The sequence below is a fragment of the Micrasema longulum genome, unplaced genomic scaffold (assembly GCF_059751315.1).
Source record: "Micrasema longulum isolate JH-2025_06_02 unplaced genomic scaffold, ASM5975131v1 h1tg000331l, whole genome shotgun sequence".
Taxonomy (NCBI): domain Eukaryota; kingdom Metazoa; phylum Arthropoda; class Insecta; order Trichoptera; family Brachycentridae; genus Micrasema; species Micrasema longulum.
The window spans coordinates 1,053,597-1,080,049 of NW_028277535.1; the positions used below are offsets into that span (position 1 = coordinate 1,053,597).

The 26,453-nt window shown below is 33.1% G+C and overlaps 1 protein-coding gene across 2 annotated transcripts in view; it reads right to left on the minus strand.

Moving 5' to 3' along the window:
• LOC148282422 (uncharacterized) overlaps window positions 1–2,996 on the minus strand; it is a 29,190-nt gene extending 26,194 nt beyond the window's left edge. Inside the window, exon 1 of one of the 2 annotated variants that reach the window (XM_088225114.1) lies at window positions 1,612–2,996. In XM_088225114.1, the coding sequence (XP_088081240.1) occupies window positions 1,612–2,905 (1,294 nt within the window). In that variant the 5' untranslated portion in view covers window positions 2,906–2,996. The remainder of the gene's footprint in view (window positions 1–1,611) is intronic. The other variant, XM_088225113.1, reaches the window with a different exon arrangement.
• Window positions 2,997–26,453: the final 23,457 nt, after the last annotated feature.

Sequence of the window (26,453 nt, forward strand, 5' to 3'; positions counted from 1 at the left end):
TCTGGTCATCTTTTTCCAGGAATCACTATGGCAAATGCATCTAATAAGCAGTTGTCCTGGCTGCGGAATATAAGAGTAGCGCAGGACCAAGATGCTTCCGCTGTAGGGATCGCCAACGTCGGAAGGACCTGACAAGGCACCGCAAGAAGTAGACTCATAGAAGAAAATAAAAAAAGCTAATTTTGTGTAGGTTTGCTTAAAAATGTATAAATAGGTTCGTACTCCCATTCGATTTACAAGAAGGTCGATATTATATATTTTTGTTTCGAAAATTTTATACTCTCATTGCTGTCACCCTTATTGGTTTTATTTTATTGTTAAACTGGATTTTTTTAAAATTCTTACTTAATGACGCTCACGAAAGTAAGAACAAATACATTTATATAACTTCTTTCTCAAAAAACAAAATAGGGTCAGGGGTGCAGAAAACGGGAATTTTTTTAACTAAGCATAAACAGTCCGACGTGCTGTTGTGTTTTTTGTACAGTATCAAAGAGGCACCTGTGAGAGAGTGATAGATGAACTTTGTTCAAATACCTATTCATCAAATTTCTCTGACACCGCGTATCTTCTTAAAATTAACAATCGTTACATTATAACTTTCTCGTTTCAATGACAAAAACATAAAATTATAATTTTGAGCCGGGTTGTGGTCCGGTAGTAGTGTTGTGGACTCACGGACCTAAGGTCCGAGGCTCAAAATCCCACTCTACCACAACTCGATTTCAATTTATCCAGCAAAAGTTATTTGGGAAAAGGTCTGAAAATAAAATTATTTGAGCAAATAATAAAAAATCAAGTATTTATCTTTTTAAAAAAAAAAAAAAACAGGAACAAGCATAATCTGAAACACAGTATTTTTTAAATAACCTAGGTACTTGACATAAAGGAAGTTTTATATTTGTAAAACGTTTAAATAATACGATAAATATATAATACATTTTTACGATTAAAGATAATCAATTGATCGAAATGAGTTCATATGCTTTATCACATTTACATATTTTATTACTTTTTTTTATAATTGATGACATTTTTAAGAAAATTAAACAGTTTAACTTGAAAATGCGAATGCGGTTGCCAATCGTTCATGTTCGTACTAATTCACGGATACTTTATGCACTTAAATAATAGCCAATACAAAAGCTTTTAATTCATGAGAATTTAGATAACGTATCCGACTATTGCGTGTACTGAAAGCGAAGGATTTGCGAAACGAAATTAACTGAATTATACGACTGGATAAAAACTTTTTGGTGCTATGAGTATTTTCTCGTATTAATTTCAAGGATTCTTTTATCTTAAAATCAGGTTTTATTAAAAGTCTTATTCGGCAGTCCAATTTTCTCTCAAGTTGGTAGTCGGTTCAAATAACATTAAAATACAGTAGTAGCCAGTAAAGCCCGACGCGTGTAAATTGTGAAGAAATTAGAATTTTCATGGCTGTCGTAACACTGTCATTTCATTTGTACGGTTTCGAGCGTAACGGAAAATTATAATTGATTTTATTTTCATTAGTAAATTATGGGAACAGGAAGAAGATACACGCAAGAGAAATCTTCAGGAATCTGGTGCCATAGTAAAAATGAAAATGTAAAAAAATCAACTCACCGGCAGGGGGTGGGGGGACGGGCTGTTTACGGGCGGATGCGGGCGCGGCGGGGGGCGCGGGCACTGTCCCCACCACTCCGTACTTGACGGGCTTGAAGTGGAAGAATGAGGGCGAGTAGCCCGAGCCCGCCCTGCTGAGGGAGCTCAGCCGCTCCTCGCGTTCCGCGGTGCCCTCCCCGCCCTTGCCGAGCGCCGCCAGCTGCCGGCCCTTGGGGGCGAACATCACCAGGAACACCAGCGCCGCCGTGAGCGCCAGCCCGCCCCCCAGCCAGCCGTCCCGGTGGCGGGGCGCCGCCATCAGCGCGCCGCCCGCCCAACCCGCCGCCAGCAGCGCCGCGCCGCCCGCCGCCCACGCGATGTAGCCCGCCTCGCGGTGGTTGTCGCGGATACCTCGGCTCTTGGCGGCCAGCACGCCCACGAAGGAGGCCAGGAAGGCCACGTACACCAGCGACAGGAGCAGGTCCCCGAACGGGGCCCGGCAGAGGCCGGGGGGTGCGGGAGATACGCGCGGCGGGGTGCCCCCCAGCCACTGAGCCCCGATGGCCACCTGGATCATGACGGCGAAGAACAGAAGGAGCGCCTGGTAAGGGGCGGGCAGGTAAACGCCCCCGTTCAAGCTGATGAGGAACACGCATTTCACTAGCAGGGCGGAGAACACGAGGGCCAGAGACACGCCCGCCCCGAATCGGACGGCGGCGCATGTGAGGGCGGAGGGGGCGGCCGCCAGGAGGGCCCCTTGCGCCGCGCAGCAGAACAGGCCCAGTAGGAGCATCTGCCCCAGGAATAAATGGCGGCGGCTGGGGGCGGCGCGCCAAACCTTGCACAGCACGAACACCTCGAACGCGGCCATGGCCAGCATGATCAGCGAGGACAGCCCCAGCAGGGGCAAGGCCCACGGCTCCCTGCGGAGTCCTCCGGCAGGGGGCGGTGGCGCGGTCGCGTTCACGACGGTGGCCACTCTCTCTTCTTCCTCCGGCGGAGGGGTCGGCTGGGGCCGGGGCTGGATCTTGGGCAGGGGTGGCCTCTCGGGGACCAGGAAGAATTCCGTGCTCATCTCCAGTCGGTGGGCTTCCGTGAGGCCGGCGTGGCGTTCCGGAGGGGACGGAGGAACTATCTCGTAAACATCGGCGTCTCGCGGCGCCAGCGGCGGCGGCTCAGTAGTGGTGGTGGCGGCGGCTCGCGGGGGCTGACGGGGCCCCAGGCGGTCCCCGAAGCGCGCGCGCGCCCCGCGGCCCAGCGCGAGCAGCGTCAGCAGCGCTAGCAGCGCACGCGGCCGCACGCTCCGGCGGCCCATGCTGCACTGACACGCTCCCCTGGTTGGCCCGGAGCTCCTCCGCCCGCCTCCTCCCCTCGCCGTCCCACCGGCACTCCCCCGCACCGCCCGCACCGCTCCTCCTGAAACAGACAATACAGAATGAATGTCAACGCGCGGTAAAGCAACATTACCTCACTTGGTCGCGTGGAGTGATGTAACGATTTTCAATTAAGCTCACTGAGAGGGTACCCAGTACTCCGTATATTAAACCCTGGTCGTTTTACCTCGTTATATTTTTTACTCTGCGTATCAGATCTCGACTTCCTCATACCAATAAATCATTCGAGGACAATTTTATCGATAAATCTATTGATTGAGGCACTTCCTTCCCCGGGAAAAAGGTTTCGCCTAAGAAAGCTCTAATCGATTTAAAGTATATCATAAAGTTGGGTTATTTATGTACTTTATTATTTATATATTCATATTAAACACCCTAGCAGGCTTTTAAATTTTGAAAAATAGAAATAAATAAAAAAAAATAAGCACAAAAATACAAATGGTAATTGAATCATATAATATAATTGTAACCAGGTACATACGCATATTATGTAAATGTATACATATGCCTGTGTATATTTATTCATTCTGTATTTTTTATTTTCAAAATGTTTTATTTTTTAATTTTTATTTGCTGATTTACTTATTATCTACTAAATATTTTTATTTGTTATACAATATTGTTTCTGTTTTTAAATGACTTTTTACACTTGCCAAACACAAGAGGCTGACTTTTTTTTGGTAAGTTACAACCTAAATTGTTATTTTTTTCATTTCAATGTTTTTTATGCTAAATCAAGGTTCCCAGGAAGAGTTTGCTAACTCATGGGAATACAATTATGTTGTTGTACATTTTTGTATTGTGAAAAAAAAAAAAGGTTACTAAATAAAAAAATAAAAATAAAACCACAAAAACAATAATGGGACTAAAACACAAAACAGCTAAATGTACAAGTAACTAAAATCTCACCAAGCCACTTCCTGTGGCTTGTTTCTATTATAAATAATTAACATATGATAAAAATATACATTTTAAATTATGTGCATTGTGCATATAGATAGGTACTTTTATAATTATTATTAATAGTAGGTTATTAAAATATTTGTAAGTGTTAAAAGGAAGTATATAATTATAATACTGTGAATGCCTAGAGTAAAAGTCGAAGCGTGAAAGCTTCTTCAAGGTGGATGTGCTTTTATTTAGAAAATTAAACACGCAATAGAACAAAACTTCCTCTCGGAGTTATTTGGAATCTATTTATATCCGGTAATTATTTGATTTTATTAAGACCTTTTTGAAATTATTGTGAAAAATGAAATGTTTTTTTTTTTTTTTTTGCATTGTATCTTTAAATGTATGTGGTGGGGTTTTTTAGAGGGAGATGACATGAAATGTGATTGTGGAGAGGTGCAGGACGACCCTTATCCGTTGCAGTGTCTACAAATGCAGTTAACTTGTGATGATAATGATTTGAGGATAGCCACTGACATGGCAATATCTGTCGCTGCACACTGGAGTGGCAAGGTCTTAAGTCCGGACCCGATGAGAAGAGACGTACTACCGATTTTTGTTTTCTCCTTACCCGGGTGGGTGAAGAATACAGTCTTCTGTCCCAGACGGAGTGTTATTAAAAGTGTATGTAAAAATCTTGATAAAGGAAATCAAGTGGAAATAAGATCACCTATTAGTATAGGGGTTGGCACGTTCGACTATCATGCTTGAAGTTCTGGTTTAAATTCCGGGCAAGGTTGACTTGAAGCATTGACTTTAAAGGAGGTTTTACACTGCAATATTTAATTGTCTCTAGACTGGCACCTGAAGCACAAGACTGATCACCTTACCTTATCGTAGCAGATAATCAAGATGCAATGCATAAGGTTCCAGGTTATAAGGTGCCCTAGGTATCATTAGGTGCGGTTGGGGTATTTTCTTCTGATTCCCGTTTTTAAAAGCCGATTTTTAGAAATTATGCATTTCCCCATATATAATATTACGGAAAATTTCAGATTGGCATCCGATTTTTTTAAAAATAAAGGCAGGACCTGCCATCCCTGGCATGTTTCGCTGAATTTCCTTTGTATTAATTAAGAATGATGTAATTAAAATTAATTGAATTTAGCGAATAATTTAAGCAGTTGCTTTTGCTATTTATTTATTTATATATACGCCCAATGGCCACTTTTAAGGACATATGTATGCATAGAGAATTATAATAAAAGAAAGTTGAAATACACAATGGTATATAGTAGACTTGGTAGGAGTGGAAGCAGGAGAGAGGTGTTTATAATTGAATTTGATTCAGTGATCGTTTGAAAGAAGACAACTCGTTATCAAAGAAATCAAGACTGGTATGTTTGTTGGCAGACCTAAGAATTCTGGGCATAGTGTAATGAAAGTCATAGTTAGTCTTGAAGAGAAGATACATATATTTGAACTAGTTTTTAACTCATTATAAGTATATTGGTCTCAGTGGCTGAATCACAAATAACTATCGACGTGCTAATAAGCGACGTGATTACAATTTCTCACCATGGTTGTTTGTCGTATTCGCGATCACAATGGAACATCCGTAAACACTTAATATTAAATGTCAAAATATTTACGTTTCGCGACGTATATCCTGCTGCGCAATCAGATATTTGAATTTTACCAGTTTAAATACGGAAAATATTCCAAAACTGTTATTTTTATTTATTTATTAATTATTAATCTAGCTATTTATCGCATTAAGCCCGCGGTTGGTAATCCAAATATCAAAAAAAGCAATCGCCATAGTAATTGTAATTTAATTTTCACTTTTTTGTATAAGATACTCCTTACTATTTTGCAAATACAATATTTTGTATTATTTTTTATAGTAAACGCCGATTTTTCGCTAGTGAACTGTATTTATTTACGATGAAAACAAAAAACAAGCCTACACGAGCCTTGAATTAGAGATTGCATACGCGTTGATTTATGACTGCGATAACTTAAGCATGTTCATTATTGTTCATTGTAATAGCTCAAATGCTTAGCATGTTTTTTAAGCACGTCGATAGTTATTTGTGATTGAGCTACTGGAATTTGTAATTTACTTTATCTTTTGTTCAGATTCAGACTGTGTTTCTGATTATGAGTAGCTATAAATTTTCCGTGTCCAAATTAATATTTTAATACTTTCGTCAAATATATAAAATAAAAAAATGTTTTCTTACGCGCGGTACAAATTAGAGCATTAAATTGTACGGCAAAGTTACTTGAAAAAAAAGATTTTTTTTGGAAAACGTGTGTCGTCGATAGACTTTATAACTACTGGACTGATATAGGTGCTATTTTTTGAGAAATGTAGAACTTTGGCCAAGGCGTGTTTATAGCTCTTTAAATCTTCAATTTGTTAAGTAGAAAAAAAAAAAATGTTTTATTCATCTCTTACCAAAGCTGCATACGACGAAGATTCATCAACTTGAAATTTGGAAGGATGTTTTTTTTAATGTAAAAAAAGGTTGTTTTTTAATGTTTACAAAAAACATTCGTTTTCATTGGATAAAAATAAAATTGTTTTCTTAAATTCCTTATAATTTCCACCCATTTATTTCTTCTAATTGGATTTTTGGTAAAACTAAAATAATATTAACTAACTTTTAATACATTTTTGAAAATCTTTTTCCTACATTAAGTGCACCCCTGTAGGCAAAAAGAGCAGAGTTTAATATTTACAAAAATAATTCTAAATTAGAATATTTATTATTTCAAGTTTTAGAATTTCATCATAAACACGTATCTGGGTACCTACTTACAAATGAAAAGTTCCGAACGGTGATTAAACGCTTTTCAGACACAATCAGGCATTTTGGTTTTGAATTAAATGTCAAACTCACGTCAAAACCCGGCTGGTGGTTAGAGAACGACTAAGTACGCGTTGGGCATGACTGATCGTTTGGGAGTTAAGTGTCATAATTTAAGAGTGCTATAAGTACGTCTATCTGTGTTAATTGGACGATGGTTTAATTAAGGAACACCAAATAATTTAAAATGGTTACGTAAAAGTAAAAACAAACTCAAAACATGTGGGGGAAATAATACAATTAGATGAATCTCACCCGCATTAATAAAGGTTTTAGCACTGCAACTTAACGAACATCAACAAATGAACGAATTAAAGGAATATAGATGTTAAAATACAGGAAGAATGATGAATGTTACACAGTGTGTGAAGTGGCCTCTTAAACCAGCCAATGACAGGCCATAAGCCCTGTGGATGCCCAGACTTTTACATTCCCTTTTCTAAAATGGTTTCCATCTCTGTTGTAATATGTTAAGTAAAGTTAAGTTTAAAGCCAACTTACGTTCAAATCAATTCCATATTTTTTTATTGTGTTCATTTCATCCGTAGTATATACGAATTTATACTCAAATCTAGCAATAACAAAGCATTGCCGGGCTCAGCTCGTATTTTAATAAAAAACAATATGCTTTAAACAAGGTCTCTAGTTTTTCCAAATCAATCAATGATAGAGTGTTGTGATATATTTCTGGTTTACGTGAAGCTAATTCATCAACCAGCAGAACTTACTGAAGAGAACTTGTGATGTAACACGTTGAGTAATTTCAAAATTACAAAAATCATATCGCTGATAATACGAAACAGTAAAAAAAAAATAATAAGCTAAGTTTGATAGTCTATAAAAAAAAAATTCTGGACCTCCTCATTTTTCTGAGAATATTTAGTGTGTTTTAATTTTATGTACATTTATTTTATTTTATTTTAATAAATTAACAGACTGACACCATTTTGAACGTAACAGTAACATAAAACCAAAACGAAACAAATTATGGAAAGGAAAGACATAAATAAGACAAAAATTATGGGATTTGGGTTGAATACAAATGTAAGGAGTTTATTTCATGTTATTCTTTATTTTAATGAATTAATCAAGTTATTTAAATTACAATAAAAATAATTAAGATACAGATTTTCGTTAACAAGTCTGATCATTCTAGAAAAAGGTATCTGGAAACCATAATAGGGAAATATATCTTTTTTTTTACATTCTTAAAGTAATAAAGGTCTATGAAATACTGTCCTGTAAAAAAAATTTTTTGTTTATTATTAGTGGCATAAAAAAATATTTAAATTTCTAATTTTGAATTCCCGCAAAAACGGTTCTTTCATTGGCCACGCCCCTAAAACGTCACGATTCATGAGAATATTATCACGAATCTTGACGTCACAACAACCAAGGCCGAACACGTCGCGTTTTTCTTGCAACGTATTTTTAGTAAATATCTTTTTCACATTTTATGTATGAAAACATTTCTCCACAATATCCATATTGATTTTGAAAATACAATTAATTATCTTAAATTAATTTTATTTATTTTTATCGGTATTCGAAGTGTGTGTCATTTCCCTATTTTTATGATATGAAGACCGAGGAAGGGAATTTCAGTATTTCTACGTCTTCGTGAAGAAACATTAAAAGGTATTTGTTGAAAAATAGTAATAAATTGTAATATTAATACCCCGTTTTTTCTTTTAAAAAAAATATTTTTATTAATATTTAAGTTCCAATTTCATTAATTATTAAAGTTAAATAAGCGTTGATTAAAATTGTTTAAGCATCATCTTAAAAAAAGGACCTGTCTAAACGTAGGAAATTCCAAGTTAGTTGGGACCTAGGTGTGTATTAAGTTAATATTTATCTTCAATGTTATCTACAAAGCAAAATTAAGTTTTCTGCATATTTTCTCTCTCTTAAACATGTTAAGTTACAGATTACCGACGAAGTAACTTATAATTTTTATACAAATAAACACACTTTTATAAATAAATATCGATTTTACTTTATACCGTCTCGATATTTACCGATGAAGACAGCGTTTGTAATCGCGGCCCGGAAACAATAAATCCATGTACATTATAAAAACAAATAAATAGCTTCCATGTACTACATACCATAGGCGAACCGTAAATAGAAGCGATTATGCGCAGCTTTCCATTATATTTGACTAACCATAATAACGTTTACTGTAACTTTATTTACAGAAAAAAAAAACTATTTATTGTTAATCATTTCCATCGTTTGTATTTTTATGCTAATAACAATATTAATATTAATAAAGAGCGCCTAGAGCCTGCGGTGAGCCAAGAAACTAACCGATTATTCCAGCTTATGTTTTCATACAAATAAGTATACTATATTTTCAATGTTTTAACCCCAGTGAGGGTTTTTACTCATAAATTAAACTTGTAGATAACACAAATTATTTGAAGATTCTTGATTTGGAAAACAGTATTTCAAACATTGTTTCGTAAGAGCTATTTTTCTTTGAGATGGTACTTTTTACTTAAGACCATAATTACTTTCATGCGTCATACTGCAGGACATATGGCGCTCGACGCGGCCGTTTTTAGCACTATTAATTTCTAGAACAATTCGGCAAGTTGACATTTCAATTGAAATATCGACTGAATGCTACTGTGAAGTGCTAGTTTTTATTTATTTTTTAATAAGTTATGAATTGAAGTAATTAATAATAAATATATAATATGATATATCACGAAGTTACGTCGTTTGAGTTGATTTCACAGGTAAAAGTTGTTGTATCACACAGAACCACAGAAAAATATCAATTTGTAGCATAATATATGACTTACATTATATTATGTACCTTCTATGTAGGTACAAATGTATGATATTTTTTTATAGCTTACCTGTAAATAAATCACCATTCGCCATTGTTACATACTATGTACTATTTTTAGTGTGTGCATGTATTATTGTTATTAAAATTATTATTGTTTATTGAGACACGCTTTATAATTATTAACATAAAACTTTTAGTACCGAAGTGTTATGGACTTTAAAATAGCAAGTCTCCTCTCAATGCCTTAGTATGCAAATGTATACGACGGGTTAATTTCAATACATTATTCATAGAAAGCGATTATAGTAGTTTTGCTTCTGTTCGTGAGCATCCATCTTGTACAGAAGCTATCTTGACAATATGCAAAACTTGTCAATTTTCTGATATTACACTAGAAGGGTTAATATTTTTACATCTTAAGATATTAAAAACAACCATAAACGCTTTGATAACATTTCATTAAAGAAGAATAATCTCATCATCATCACTTCCCTATCCAAACCAGGTGGTTCATAGGGCATTGCATCGGTTCTCCAATTGTATGGTTTCTGTATCATTATTAGAACATTACTATACAGAAGGTAAGGTGAACTGCTTACACATTTATATAAGCTTCCCAAATAATTAAGGAAATAAATTTTATTAAAAAAATTGCAAAAGTTTTACAAGAGTTTTTAATAAATAAATGTTTCTATAGGATAAATGAATATTTGAAGCTGCAATGTCTGTCTTAAAAAAAAAATGTTAATAGACCATTAAACTCAGCCAATTTTTAACATATTTTTTTTATTTCAGCGCTATGATTTTTTGAAGTTTTGTATTTCTTAAATAACTCCGCGAGTGACGTCAGAGGTTTGTTCTTTGTTAGTTCTTCCGATTGGTTCGCTTACGGTAAGCCAACCGGGTATTCTTCACAGCTCTCATATCATTGGCTGGTTCATATGAACCAGTGAGGTCGATCAACGTAGTGCGTTTTTACTGAAATATTTTTTTCGTACATTTTCAAGAAACTTTGCAGTACAATTCAATACTCTAATTTCTACCGCGCGCAAGAACACATTTTTTGTATCCAATTTCCCGCAGAGCTGAAGTTCCTCATTGAATAAATTAAAATGTATTAAATATAAATAATGAAAGCAAACCGTAACTAATATAATGTTTTAACTGTTTGTGTTTTCTTAACTTTGTGTTTATTTATTTTAGTTATTAAAATGTAACTTTTGTTATTATTGTATTAGTTATTTGTTTTTTGTCAGATTGTTGGAAATTGCTAGTGGCAATAAGTTTACAATTTAACCATATAAACATTTGTTTTCTTTTTCGTATTTATCATATTGTTAATATTATTATGAAGCAAAATTTGTAAGTATACTGAATAATGTTTTATCTTCAGAGGAAACGTGCTCTGACTTTTCTTCATACAGACATGCATATTTATTAGGCCCAAAAAATTTTAATTATTTTTTTTCTGATAACATTTCATTGATTTAAAAATAATCCTTCTTTTAAAAAACACGCACTATCTTGGAAACAAACTCTTTTTGTCTATGATATATATTGTTGCCCTTTAATAATAAGGCATATTTTAAAGTTAATTTATTTAATATAGTGACCGGCCAAAGTTTCAATTTCGGTTTTAGCCAGTTTCGGCTAATAAAACGTGTTTGGGCCGCGGATTCGGTTGAGGCCAATTTTTGGAAATTTTAAAATAAATATCTGAAAACTCGCCATGTATGTATGTATACGTTTTCTTTTTAATTTGCGTTCATGTATTTTTTTATCTTTAGTAACTGTTTTAAAACTATTTAGTTTGTTTGATTTAATTGTTAAAATATTTTATTTACTGTTTACTATTATTATTTCATCACATATTTTATCATTTTGTGTCTCTATTTTCTGTTACTTGTTTATTTTTATTACCCTATACTTGTTTTTATTTACAATAATATTCAATTGCATTTCAGTATTGTTGGCAAATACGCATTTTTATAAATTTATTTTTTTGCGATAATATGCTTGCTTGATTATTTACTTACACTTAATTTACCACGTTTGCTTTACATAATTTATTTCAGTTATATCTTTGCATTTTTTGTTTAGGTTCCTTAATTTTTTTTTTTACTTTGTATAACATTTTTTTCATATATTTTCTAATTTTTCTGTCTTCCTAACTTTTCTAACTTATTTAGCATTTTTTCCTGTACATTTTGTGTTTTTTTAAAAAGTATGTATGTTTTTCTTTTTTTGTAAATGCCCTTTGGGCGTCAATGAACAAAATAAATAAATATACAAATATTTACTAACATTTTTATTCTTTTACTGGCTGAGTCAACTCTGAGCTTCTATTTAATAAGACAAAAGAGATATATTGCATGCAAAAGGTATACCTACGTTGGTCAACTAATTGCATCCTGAATCTTGACTATTCCCTTAACCCTTTCAGTCTGGGTGTTTTTTAGAATAAACACAAAATTCAGGATTTATTTACTCATGTACTTATAAACAATATAAGGCAGCAAGTTATTTTTTAATTACGTGTATCCTTAAATACTTTCTCATTTTCTTCTGCTTATGTTGGTAACCGGCTTAATATAGAAAAGTTGATTTAAAATTAAACGGCTTGCCTTCTGGCTGATTTTTTATCGTCCTTCTAAATATATATATATTGGATATTAACATAAGTTATGTCCATTTTTTTCAAATGAAAAGAACAAGAAGATACGACTACAACGAATCAGTCAATAATATATTCTCCTTAAGGTTTTTTACAACAAATTAGTAAATAATTCAAAGCATCTTCAACATACACCGCGCAGATATCGTGAGTCGATTTATTCCCTTGGTTGAACGCGAACGGGAGGTGTCGAAAATGTTCACTTTCGTCTACTTGACATTCCGTTTTGAGGCTTGCAATCAAATAAAATCACGGCAGTCGTGTTCTCGACACGGGTAACCCCAGTGAGGTCACATTAATTTTATTATTAATAATTTTTTATAATGTGAAAAAAAAAATGAACAAGTAACTGAAATAAATAAAATTATATATTTATATATTTATTAACATACATGGCACGCAGTGCCTTTTATCTTAAAAAGATACATATTAAATATATGAACATTTCAATAGAATGTGAAAAACTTAAAAATTAAATATAAAAGTATTATTTTACATAAATACATATACATAACACAGCGGTTTTGTATAAAAAACATATTTAGATATAAAAAATAATTAAACAATTCGTGCAAATAAAATTTTAAAGGGAACATTATTTATGTATATTTTTCTTTAAAAGGTATAAATATAAGTATATTAAATACAATAAAATTCTTTTGTCTCCAAAAAAATAAATATAATAATGACAATTAAAGTAATTAAACAATAAGTATACATGCAAATATGATACACAATAATATTATGTTACATAAAAGCAAACACAATACCTTGTAAGGCAGAAAATAATATTTTTTTGATTTACAGTATATACGCGTATGATAGAAATGTTTGTTTAAAAGGGTGTTTCCAAACTAGAATATTTCATAGTCCCTGGACCGGTACTTAAAGCGTAAGACTGATCATCTTACCTTAATATAAAAAAATATTATGGTACGCTGCGATTGGTGTACCAATGCAGCGTCTTATGCACCATTAGGCGTAGAAAAGGAATTACGATGATAACCTTTGCCATTTTGTTTAACTTTGAGCGTTCATTTTTAAATTTGAAAAAAAAACATGTTAATAATAAAAAAATAACCCATGTTTCATGAACTTTGTCGATTTCTATTAAACAATATTTGATTATTCAATTTCTTTATTTTCAATCTCAAACGTATGACCATGTATCAGCCTTTCGCTCCAAACTCAAGAGGTTTCATTTTTATCAGCGCATAAACTTTCAATCTCTCTCACTTCTTTATAATATTCTTCACAACCCTTGCGCTCTAAAATACCTTGCTGAGAATTTCATTTACCTTTCTGATCATGGTCTTTTGCTTCGTTTTTCTCAGGAGAGAACATTTTCCATTCCTCGACATAACACATAATTTTTCAGCTATTCCTTTTCCGTCCAAGCCGCTAGACTTTGGAATGAGCTACTAGAAAGGAATATAAATGGTATATTTCGTATCAGTTTGAGAGCCTATGTTTATTACAATAAAAGTATGTGTTTATAATTTCTAATAAAAGATCAAAAATAAAAATACCTAAAATTATTGTATTCCATACAGAATACGAATGATTTTTTTCAATATCCAGAGGATTTGTTTAGGTCTGGAAAGGGTTAATACTCAGTCTACTGCTTACAGGAGAAGGGTACTCCTAAACGAGTTGATGGACAAAGTAGCGTAATGTTATTATACTCAAACATTATAAAAGGCTCCACTGTATGGTAGTATCGGTATAGGATGTAATAAAAACATCAAACTGACTAGGAATATTTTAGTACTTCCAAATCTTTGCAGACAAATTCTGGATTTTTACCTAATGGGATTGATGTCAATATTAGTATATCCGAGTGTGTTAAAAAAGTATCGCAAATTTTGAATTTTCGCGGGTCGCGTATATTCGATTTTCGCTTTTTTAATTTAGTAATTTCTTAGGAATACATCTAACAATATTCTAGAAATACACGTGGACAACTTGTGAACAAGAAACATACAAATATTTAAAAAACGCTTAAATGTCAAATATTATTACATCTACATGTAATAATTTATTATATAAATAAAAGACGAGTGATACTTTAATCCATAAATTTAGAATATCCAGTGACCGGTTTCATCGCTTTCGCGACATCTTCGAGACTGGTGACCGAGATGTCGCGAAAGCGATGAAACCGGTAACTAGATATTCCAAATTTGTGGATTAAAGTATCACTCGTCTTTTATTTATATAATAAATTACAATGAACTTCCATCAAGAATTTTCACTTTCAAACTTAAATGTTTTACATGTAATAATATTCTGTGTATGTATAATTGAAAATATCTCTATGTGGAATTGAATCGTCAATATCTATAAACTCTACGTTTTTTCAAAATAAGGCATTTTAAGAAAGTAAGTGTACTAGATTTGAATATTTTTTTAGAAATAGTGTATTTGAAAGAAAAAACAACATTTTTTCATATGACCGCCATCCCATTCAATGCATATGTGAGCCGTGGCACAAGCTTCTTCACGTCTTCCTCGAAGAACTCTTCCGCCAATTTCTTCTCCCACCATGTATGCCTTCAGGGAGGTGAAAAGATGATAATCTGAAGGCGCCGAGTCAGGGAAATACAGGGGGTGGTTTAAAATATCTTACCAAATGAGTCCAAGAGCACCTTGGTGGCTAAGGCTGTGTGAGGACTATGGAAGGGAGAGAAAGAGCTGACGGGAAAGTTCTTCGAGGCAAGCATAAAGATGATTGAGCCAAGGCTTACTTCATACAATGAACGGTATGGCGATTATGTGGAAAAATACTCAACAAGTGTATCAAAAATATCCTGTTTTAACATATTACAACAGAGAAACATTTAAAACATTTTGGAGAAGATAATATAGAAATCTAGGCATCTGCCGGGCTTATGACCTGTCATTGGCTAGTTTCAGTGGCCCTTTCATGCACTGTGTAACATTTACCCTTCTGCCATATTTGAACATCTATACTCCTTCAATTCTTTCATCTGTTGATGTTTGTAAAGTTAAAACTCTTCATCTCTGTTGTAATATGTTAATATTAACAGCTCCCCAGGGAGTTGAATCCAATCCTTGTCTACGAAAATTTGAACAAACTCAAAATATTGTTAATATCCTGTATTTTCTTTTCAAGTACACTTTTTTCGAAAAAATATAAATATCTAGTAGTGGTATCTAAATATCTAAAAGTTTGTCAAAATTTTGACCACTTAAACCAGCCGATGACGGGGCCTAAGCCCCGTAGATTCCTAAATTTCAATATTACCTTCTCTAAAATGTTCTTAATTTATTTAGTAATATGTTAATATTAACAGCTCCCCAGGGAGTTGAATACAGTCCTTGTCTACAAAAATTTGAACATACTCAAAATATTGTTAATAAATTCACCTGGTCCACGAAGAAGTATAGAAATTTAAAAAAAAATGTATATAAGTAAAATAATTCAATTAGATGAATCTCACCCGCATAAATAAAGGGTTTAGCTCTTTAACTTCACAAACATTAACAGATGAAATAATTGAAGGAATAAAGGTGTTTGAATAAGGGCAGAATGGTGAATGTTACACGGTATATAAAGTGGTCACTTAAACCAGCCAATGAAGGTCATAAGCCCTGTAAGTGCCTAGACTACCATATTCCCTTCTCGGAAATGTTTTCCCTCTCTGTTGCAACAAATTTAAATAATAGATGTCGCTAGTTTTTTCAATACTTTAATTCTCTATATTTTTGGGACATCCTGTATTAGGGTCTGCGTATTGCGTAGTTAGGTTGGTTTCCTATCCTTTGTAAAGTAAGCTCTTATTAGTTATGCGGGATGCGTCTTGCCCTATAAATAAACCTTAATCTCCCATATATCACTTTCCAAAGCTCTCTACGTTACATCTAATTATTCAAATGCAACTCGTAGTATTGAACTTCTATAGGCATTCGAACTTAAGATTACAGAGTATAATTAGATTGCATTTCAAAAGGACAAATGATGATTAATCAATTGATCTGGGCAATTATTTAAATCTTTTTACAAAGTATTTTCTGTGTTCGAGTGGATTAATAATACAGTTCCAAGTGTAAAATAGAACCTGAGTCCTGGAAGAGTATTTTCGACTAGATTTTTTTATCAAGAGCAGCGGTTCTCAGATCAAAAATATGATAAAGGGAATCGAGTAGTAAAAGTCTGTCTCAAATTCGTCTACTATGTTTGAGGTCCTGGATTCAATTACTCGAAGGGTTAAGATAAAATATCCTTTTAAAAGGGAGTTTTTACATCAGAATATTTCATAATGCCCGGACTGGCGTATGAAGTATAAGACTGATCGTATTATTTTCGTGTAATAAAACAAAAATCAAGATAAGCTCTAAATGAATAGAAATGATAATCTACAAATGTATTAATTTGGATCGTACAGATTTGAGAGTAAAACGATAAATCGGTACTGTTTTTCACAATGAGAAAGTTCAGTGCTTATATCAGAAAAATTAGAGCATTTTATTGTATGGCAAAATTCCTCGAAAATGTATGAAAAAAATATGGTGTCGATAAAAATGTACTTTGGAACGTCACATGTGAATAAGTGTTTACAATAATCAATCAATCATAGCGTTGTTATATTATTGTGACAGATTTTCTGCTGCCGGGGTAGCCCTGTTTTTCAAGGTTGAGTGTTTTTTGTCATTCAGTAGGTTCAAACAATTTGTTTTTATGATTGTACGGGGTCCTACTTCTAAAGTCAGAAAACATCACCGACTTGAACTCGTGACGTGGGCAGTGTAATATCGAATTACGGTGAGGATTTTCAAAACTGCAAAACACTGAATAATCATAGCGATGATAATACCATACATGAAAATAAAATAATTTTTGGCAGAGTTTGATAGTCTATTATTAAATAAGGATATATTTAAAAAATCATTGAACTTGCGCATTACAGTGTAAATGAAGAATTTTTTTATAACTCTCGGCAGCATGCTGAAGTATTCTCCAAAACGACACGTTCGGATCGCCTAGTTATGGCATTTTCATTGACAACTATCACAAAATTAAACATTTAAAATGAAAGTAGAATTTACAAGTGAGGGTTTTTTTTCAATCAAGCAACGTAATATTTAACCTTAGATTCAGGTCAGTACTATGCCATGTAAATAATAATAAATTGATTATTAAATAATCACATCTCGTCCATTTTCTGATTCGATCAATTTCAAAAGTCATACGTCACAGGATAGTATTCTGCGCAGTTTGCGATCTCGGCTAGAGCGCATCTGTCAGATTAAATGAATGAACCCACTTCATATTATCATTTTAAGTGAAGTACGTATGCATTTAAATAACAAATAAATTTTACAAGACAGAAAACATCTTACACATTGGATATGATTAACAAAGCAGAAATGGGTTACATGTAAGTTAATTGTTAAACAAGCTGTATTAAAGTTTGGTTTTTTGGTTTTTACCCTATTCGAGGAGAACGAAAAATACAATTTTATGTGTGAAATAAAGCCTAAATCCTTTTCATTTGTCAATTTTTATATAAAAACAGGATTGACATAATTCCAGTCCGACTGTAAATATTGCATTGCAAACCACTTATTTAAATAGTTATTTCATATCGACCCTGTCAATAAACGATTCTGGGACAGTAAACATGGTGGGCGGACGCGTAAACCACTTCACTACGAGACGGACTAATTTTCATTCAATTTACCTTTTCAGGATTTTTATCCGAGAGTAGCCATGGAGTCGAAAACGCACGACCGTAATTGTGAGTTTATTTACACACAGAACTCTATTTTTGATCTGCCTGGACACAGAAATGATAAGAATGTCTAAAAACACTTTTTTCATAAAATCCTAAGACACGAAAAAATATGTAGGTAACGAACTTAGTACACACTTTGAAATATAAGTATATAAATCAGAGATATATTCAATATACTTATTTTTTGTGGAGACACGTTCTGGAGTGTTAAGTGAATTTTTTTATACAAGTTTATAAGTAAATTAAATTTTACAAAAGAAAAAAGTGTTTAAGCATTTAAATCTAAATTACTTGACATACTGACTTTTAATAAATTAACGAGTATGCAGATTATTAGGAGAACATATCATAAGTAATGCATATTACGTGGGAAGCCTTTTCGCATTATACATGCCTCCATTGTAATGTTGATTAATGCTTGGCCTAAGGAAAAATGGTATTCATTTAAAGAGAATAAATTAATAGCCGGAGAAGAAAATTTACTCTTGTTAATGTTCAGCCTATACAGAGTACGTATTAAACTAATTTGCTTGAGAACTACTTATGCAATACATCCAATCACCAAGTAAGAAAAAGCTAATGCAATCTTCATAATTTTTACACATATTATCAGTCAAACTTCACGATTTAGTTTTGCTAATCAATTTTATTGATTAACCAACAAGCGTTTTCGCCTAAACCGTTTTCAATATCATCAATTAAAAAACTTATTTATTTAATCTTCAAGTACAAAAAATAAGTACTTTGGCGGATTATTGCTAAGAACAATATCTTCCAGCCAACCAAAAAACAGACTGGTAAAAAAAGTGTTGGTCAAAAAAAATTGTACTAAAAAACAAAATATATATCAAAAGAGACATAAGTACATGAAAAAAAACCTAATTTATTTAAAATAACAGCTGTTTTTTAATGGGGAGATAAGGCTTGCACATATAAACTTTAATAATAATACAAATTAACGGATGAGGAATGTAGAATCAGTTTGGAAGGAGAGAGAAAGAGGGACCAAGGAAAGAAAAGGAATAAAAATAAATATTTAAAAAAAACAATAAAATAAAGGGAGGTCAGGGTTCTAAGGATACATAGTAATATTATAGACGTTTCTTGAAGGTGGCTAGAAAAGGTTCATTTTTTATATGAAGAGGTAGCTCATTCCAAAGCCTAGCAACTTAAACAGAAAAGGAAAAGCTGAAAAATCATGTGCTATAGTCAAAGAATGGAAAATGTTCTCTCCTGAAAAGAGCGAAGCAAAATAGTATGATCAGAAAGGTAAATGAAATTCTGAGCTAGACATTTTGGAGTGCAAGGGTTGTGAAGAATATTATAAAGAAGTGACACAGATTGAAATTTTATGCGCTAATAAAAACGAAGCCACTTGAGTTCGAAGCGAAAGGTGATACATGGTCATACTTTTTGAGATTAAAAATAAAGCGGAAGCTTTGATTCTGCAAACGCTTGAGACGATCAATGAAATCCGTCTTGGCGTCAAGATAGCAAATATTAGCTAGCACAAAAGAAAATAAAATAAACTGCCACAGTTTTTTTTGGTCGTGGTTGGAAAGTCTTTTTAGTGAATGGAGGGTGTAATAAAACTTCTTTTCAACCTCAGTAATCTGATCTTACCACATTAAGTGTTGGTCCATAATAATGCCGATTTACTATTTTTTTACATGTTTAAGGGATAAGTAGGTACACATAAGGTAAGTATTTTTAATTTTGACGACAGTCATATATTCAGTGTTGGTATAAGTTGCGTCCGTTTTTTTACAATTTTAAAATTGAGTACCAAAAGTTTTAAAAAAAAATTATGTTATTCGAAAGAAAATTTTCTGGTGTACAAAATGTAATAATTGCTTTTACGTTAAATGTATAATTTTATTTGATTACAAGCCTTCAAAATAGAACGTCAGGTAGACGAAAATAAGCATTTTCGACGCCTTGTTCTGTAAATGTTCAATCGAAGAAAAAAGCTGCCAATGCTGCTTGTGATATTTGGGCAGTCTACGATGAAGACGCTATGAATAGTTGACTCATTTATTGTGGGTTTATTCTGACCCTTTTCTCTGACTAATAAGAGGTTTTATCGAGAACTCGGCCATTTTAGAAAGTATCAATTTTTATATTCCTGGTGGCCATCTCCGACAGCATCAGCACAGGCTGTTTCACCTCCCGGCTCCCAGAACCAACTTGCCTCTGGTTATACCGATTGGAAGAGCAGTTAGGCAGCTGAACATTATCAATTTGGAGATCGAAATCTTTTACATCATTCTCTTGTACGTAGTCAGTTGGAATTCGGAAGTATTGTTTGGTCAACTCATTATGTGATTAATCCTATATGTATTTGAGTTTTGTGTCGTTGTTTGATTTGTTTATATTATTACGTTCTTTTTCCTTTCCGAGGCGGGATCTGGACCGTGCGGCCGCGCTCTCAATTTGGAACTAACACTGTATTCCTTCACTGTCATACTGGGAAATTAGAAAAAGGTGATTGTGCTGACCATGTGTATTTGATTAATCACAAATTGACATATTGCAGTGAGGGGTACAATAAAAGCTTTCAAAGTCTCTTTGTTTTGTTATTTCCGCGGCTTGATTGTAAAGAAATATAAAATTTTCGCTTAGTTAGTTTAAAAAAAATTGATATAGATATGCGAAACTGAAGAAAGACTCAAGTCTTTATGAACAGTTTCGGGAAAGGGGTGGACGCTTTTATTGTCATGCTATTCCGAGCCATATATTCATTTGAAATAATATAATAACAATACATCCATACATATGACACAGGTGTTTTATAAATGTTCTATAATAACTTTGGGATTTTAATACTTACATACTTAGGTAGAAAAATAAAGATAATGCGGTTTATTCGAAATAGCAAAAATTATAAATCGTTGATTTGTTGGTATTGTTGCAATGTATATTGAATGCCCTAGGAATAATACTAACTGTCTCCTGATAAGAGCTCGGGGATTCTTAACCGTTTTGAATATAAAATATAAAAAGAAAAAAAATAATAAACATTAAAAAAAAAAAAATGTAACGTAAAAGCAAACGCAATAACATATATAACAGAAAATTTTCATTCAAATGACGAGTGAAATATAACCTTTACCATTTTTAGTGTTCATTTTTAAATATGAAACGGACACAGCTTATATTAATACCTACCTAATATCTGTACCTCAGAGGCAGACGGATGCAAATCCAAACGTTAAATGTTCAACTAAAGCCTAAAGAATCTACTTTCTCTAAGCGATTCTAATAATTAATGGCATTAATTTGAATTTTCATTATTTTTATACATTGGTTATTTAATTATAAGACATACATTTCTTCAAAATCAATGGACATGATCATAAACTAGATACAAAAGTCGAAATGTCATTTCATCAAATTCTGGATTTGCATCCGCCTGCCTCTGAGGTACAGATATTATTAAGGTTTAATTGATAACAAAACGCAAAGCATTTGTTTTTTTGCGTGAAATGTCAAGATATATTTCCTTCTCAAAACTTTTAAATATTTATGAACGTCTCCGTTCGTTTTACACCGAAAAGTTATGATGCAAGAATGTATTTTTTTTTTGGAATTTGTCAATCGTTGACGGAGACAATGCAGCGACGAGACTTGCAAGTCAAGCAACCAATAAACAATCGGGAATCGATCCCCGGACCCATTTGTATGCAGTACCGCCGTGTTACCACCGAGCTATCTGTCCATCACAGCGGGAGGATGAAAGGACGACAAATATTTCAGCAGGAGTTAATATCCTGTTTTGACTTAATGAATCCTGCCAAGAAATACTCATGACACAGGTAGAACGTTTTTACTGCTCTGTAATAATGACAATTACGAAAGCTTCTGCAATAATGTTTGTGTTGAAAAATATTATTTGAACATAGTATACTTTATAGATTACAGGTGGTGAGTGTTGGCAGGAATAAATCGTCCAGAGTACCACAAGTCTAAATGCGTCCATCTGAGAAAAACGAATTTAAAGATTTTTTTCATACGCACTTAAAGACTTCAGATCAATAAAATAATTAACTAAACACAAAACTGTATTATTATTTGCATTTATATCTTTATTTCATAAAATACGGGAAAAGAACACTGGAGTACAATATACCAAAAATGTATAATATGCTCCCATTAAATATAAAAAATCAAAAAAACTTATCTGGCTCAAGAGAAAGTCGTCTGCTGATAATCTGGCTTTTTTTTTTAATTTTATTTTTTTATTTATTAATAAAACATATAAGACATGAATATAATGATATTATATTCCCAGGAGTTGTACGAGAAAACTCATTTGGGACGGTACATAAAAAAAATAGTACATTTCTTGTAACAATACATAGTATACATTTAAACAATAAAAATTTAAACAAATTTTAACAATCTATAAACTTAATATTAAAAAAGGAAAGAAAACATTTAAACAATCTGTGAACTTGTGGACGTGGTTTTTTATATTGAATTTTTTTTATGTGTTTTTCTTTTTTATTTAGACTTTTTTTTATTTTCGATGCACATATTTTTATTTTTTCCAAAGTAATCAGAGTTTTTATATGTTTGTAGAATTTAAGAGACAAGATTATTAATATATATATAAGAACTTAACTATAAGCACCTGCTGACGAACTGCATTTTATGCAGTTCAGTAGGACTTGATAATTTATTTGTTAATTTTTGTATGCTTTTGATAAATAAATAAATAAAAAAAATATTTTTTTTCATTATTATTCTCATACATACTACACATTGAGTTGAAACGGATTTTTTTGAAATGTCTAAATTGCTACATTGTATTTCTGTATGGATGTGTGTGTGTATGTATGTATGTTTGTATGTATGTGTGTATATACGTTTATGTGTGTTTTATATATATGCATATTTGTAAAATATAAAAACATCTGTAATATTATTTTTTATTAATTTAAAATAAGATAACTCCAAATGCACTAAACACTTTAAAGAGTGAAACAAGAGCTTTAACTCTTTTTTGGAAATTTATAGCATTTATATAATTAAATCGAATGTAAAAGTAGATTGTAATAGAAAAAATTAATAAACGTGTATCATTTTATGTAACCACATTATTTAAATAAGAAAAAAATATCTACTTTAAAATTTGTGTTTTGTATTTTAAACTATCATTGCCACATTTTGCATGTAGCAGCATGTTTTTTTTCAGCGCGTAGGTTTTGAATTTTTGTGGTACTACTTTGGTGGCTGGATTTGCATGTTAAGCTAGGGTTTCCTAGGACAGCGGTGCCCGTAGTTTAACGGCCGTAGTGAACGGTGATGCAGTGGACAGCCGTCTTAACGGTAACTAGAGTGTGGTTTCCTAGGAAAACGGTATTATCAACACCATTTAACACCGTTTACCTCGGAAACCACTCTCTAGTCGACGTTACGACGGCTGTCAACTGCATCACCGTTCACTACGGCCGTTAAAATACGGGCACCGCTGTCCTAGGAAACCCTAGCTTTAGTGTCCTGATGAAAGACGGGTCAGTCCCGAAACCGGTAGACATATGAAGGTCCGTAAATGGTTATCTTAAACTGTTTACATTTTTTGGATAAATGAAGACAAAAGAATTATTGAATTAGTAAATGCATATATGAATGAATGATTTAATAAATTAATAATATATTCTGGTATGACCCGGGAACAATTTTCTGTGTTAAATGATGTAATAAGCAAATATTTCCAAGGAGGAAAAAAGGCCAAGTGTCTAATTTACAAGCGTGGGATGTGCAAAAAGGGTCCTTTGCGTCCTGTCACGTGGGCGGGGAACTGAAATCAAATATTTGCATTTGGAGAAACAACTTTTAATACTCTCCAAAACCGGTATAATATGTATTTCTTGAGCCTTTTTAACATGTTGAACAAAATGATTTCAATGCCAAAAAGTCTTGATTTTTTCCCGTATTTCCTTATTTGATATGCTGTGAATAGGGCAATCACCATCATCATCATCATCATAAAACCATTATCTAAATACGGTGGTGCATAGGGCACTGCATTGTAAAATAAAATTAAACGTATCTCGATCATCTGTTACATGTCATGTTTATTTATTTATTTGACACTTTATATACATATACAATATATATATACATATAAGGGCGGGCATATTGCCTTAAGGCAATTTCTTCCTACCTACCCAAATAATTCAGTTTGAGAAAGTTATAAATACATGGACATATTGAATCTTACAATTTTATACAAAAATTAAAAGCAAAGATTAACAAAAAAATACATTTATAAAAAAAAAACACTATTCTATAAAGAGAGGAGAAGGGGTGGGAAGGAAGGAAAAAGGATAAAGGAACAATTTAAATATTAAGACAGTGACATTTTAATCTTGACTTAAATGTAAATAAAGAAGTGGCGTCTCTAACATTAGTGGGTACATTATTCCACAATCGAGCGGCTACTGCTGTGAAAGAGGAGGCAAGAAAATTAGAGCGATGACAGAGTATTAAAAGGGTTTTCTCGTTACTAGAACGAAGAGATAGTCCGTGTTGTGAAAGAGGTTGTATGAGCTCTCTCAGATAAACAGGCGAAGTGGGATTATTTAAAATATTGTAAAGAAGTGATAGAATGTGAATGTTTCTTCTATGCCTGATACTGAGCCAGTGTAGTAGCGTGCGAAACTCGGTTACGTGGTCAAATTTGCGAAGATATAAGATATAACGAATACAAATATTCTGCAATCGTTCTAACTTATCAAGCAATTCAGAGTTAGCATCTAGATAACATACATCCACGTGGTCAAGGAGTGGAAGAAGTAAGCTCTGGACTAATGTTTGCTTAACATTAATTGGCAAGAAATTCTGTAATCTTCTAAGTGAGTGCAAATTGCTATAAAGTTTACGACTAACTTCGTTAACCTGATCGTGCCACCCTAAATGCTTATGAATGATGATACCTAAGTTTTTGGCTGAAGTCATGAATGGAATTTCTGTACCATCTATTTTGAAAAGAGGAAGTGTGGAAAAATTCACTTTTGAATACATTTGTTTACTACCAATAAGTACAGTTTGGGTTTTTGTTGGATTTATGAGAAGTCCACGTTTTTTTGTCCATGAAGAGATATGTTCGAGTGCAAGTGACATTACTCTGTGTGTTTCAACAATGTCGACGGGTGTCGGTAAGGTAATCAGTATTAGGTTTTTAACAAATCTAACCTGAAAACTATCTTTAATATCAAGAATGAGAATTTGATATTGTCTCGTTGCCTCGCACTTATCGAGAATAGGTGTCTTTACTTCGGCAATGTGTCTTTGTGAAAATGACGATGAGACATTAGATCATCTGTTCTTTGACTGTCCCCTCTACGACAGAAGCGAATTCCTTCAAAATATTTGTGAAGAGTATAATACGTTCCCTCTGAACGTAAAATTTTTACTCGCCCAGAATGATTTGGATACTTATTTACTTCTGACTAAATTCTTAAGGACAAATAATAAAAATATTTGAATTTGTTTAATATTATTTGCCAAATTTAAATAATAAGTCAAATTGAATGTCCCTCTTTACTTTTGGCCCAAAATTTCATGTTATATTTACGTTTAATTTAGACGGTAATAATATTTGATTGTCACATAACTCTTTCATACTGAGTTTAACTACCTCACATTATATTATATTTTTTCGTGGATATAGTTTTTTTTGTCGTTCACTGAAACTTATATTCTTTAAATTTTTTATTCTTGTTTCTTAGAGCCAAAATCACTCGCAAACGAGTGGAGGCGGATAAATAAAAAATAATGAAAAACCTGAAAACTAATGCATGGTGTCAAACACGCAACTACAGCACTCATTTTTTTTTCAAATGTACCCATGTACCTACTCAGTATGCTTTAAATAAAAAAAAAACGAAGATACACAACCTTTATATTGGTAGTGGTAACGTTGCATTTACGCATCCTTTAACAATTTACAAGCAAACACCGTCTTGATTATTTGTTCTAGTAAATTGCGTGCTGAGTACTGAGATTGACAGTACAAAAGACGTAAAGTAGGGTTGTTTAATGCGTAATGTCACTAAGCTGACGTAGGTATTCAATTTCAACTGAATTCATGTTCAAGGGACCAAAATGATCGATTTTGATCGTTGTTTCCCTTCACCTATAGGGTGTATTTTAAAAATAATAAATTGCTGTCTAAACGTGGTTTAATTTTCATATCATAAAGGATGTTTTTTAAGCGTGATACAACTTTAGCCTAAAATAAATCGCGATAAGTTAATTGTGTTCGATTAAATTTTAAACATTAAAAAAAAAAAATCCAAACAATTTTAATGTCTTCCGATTATCAGTTACATAGGCATTCTGTTTATAATATGAAAATATCACATACTACGAATACCGATAAAAATATATGAAATGGATTTGAAAAAAAAAAATGTATTTCAATATGGATATTGTGGAGAAATGTTTTCATACATAACT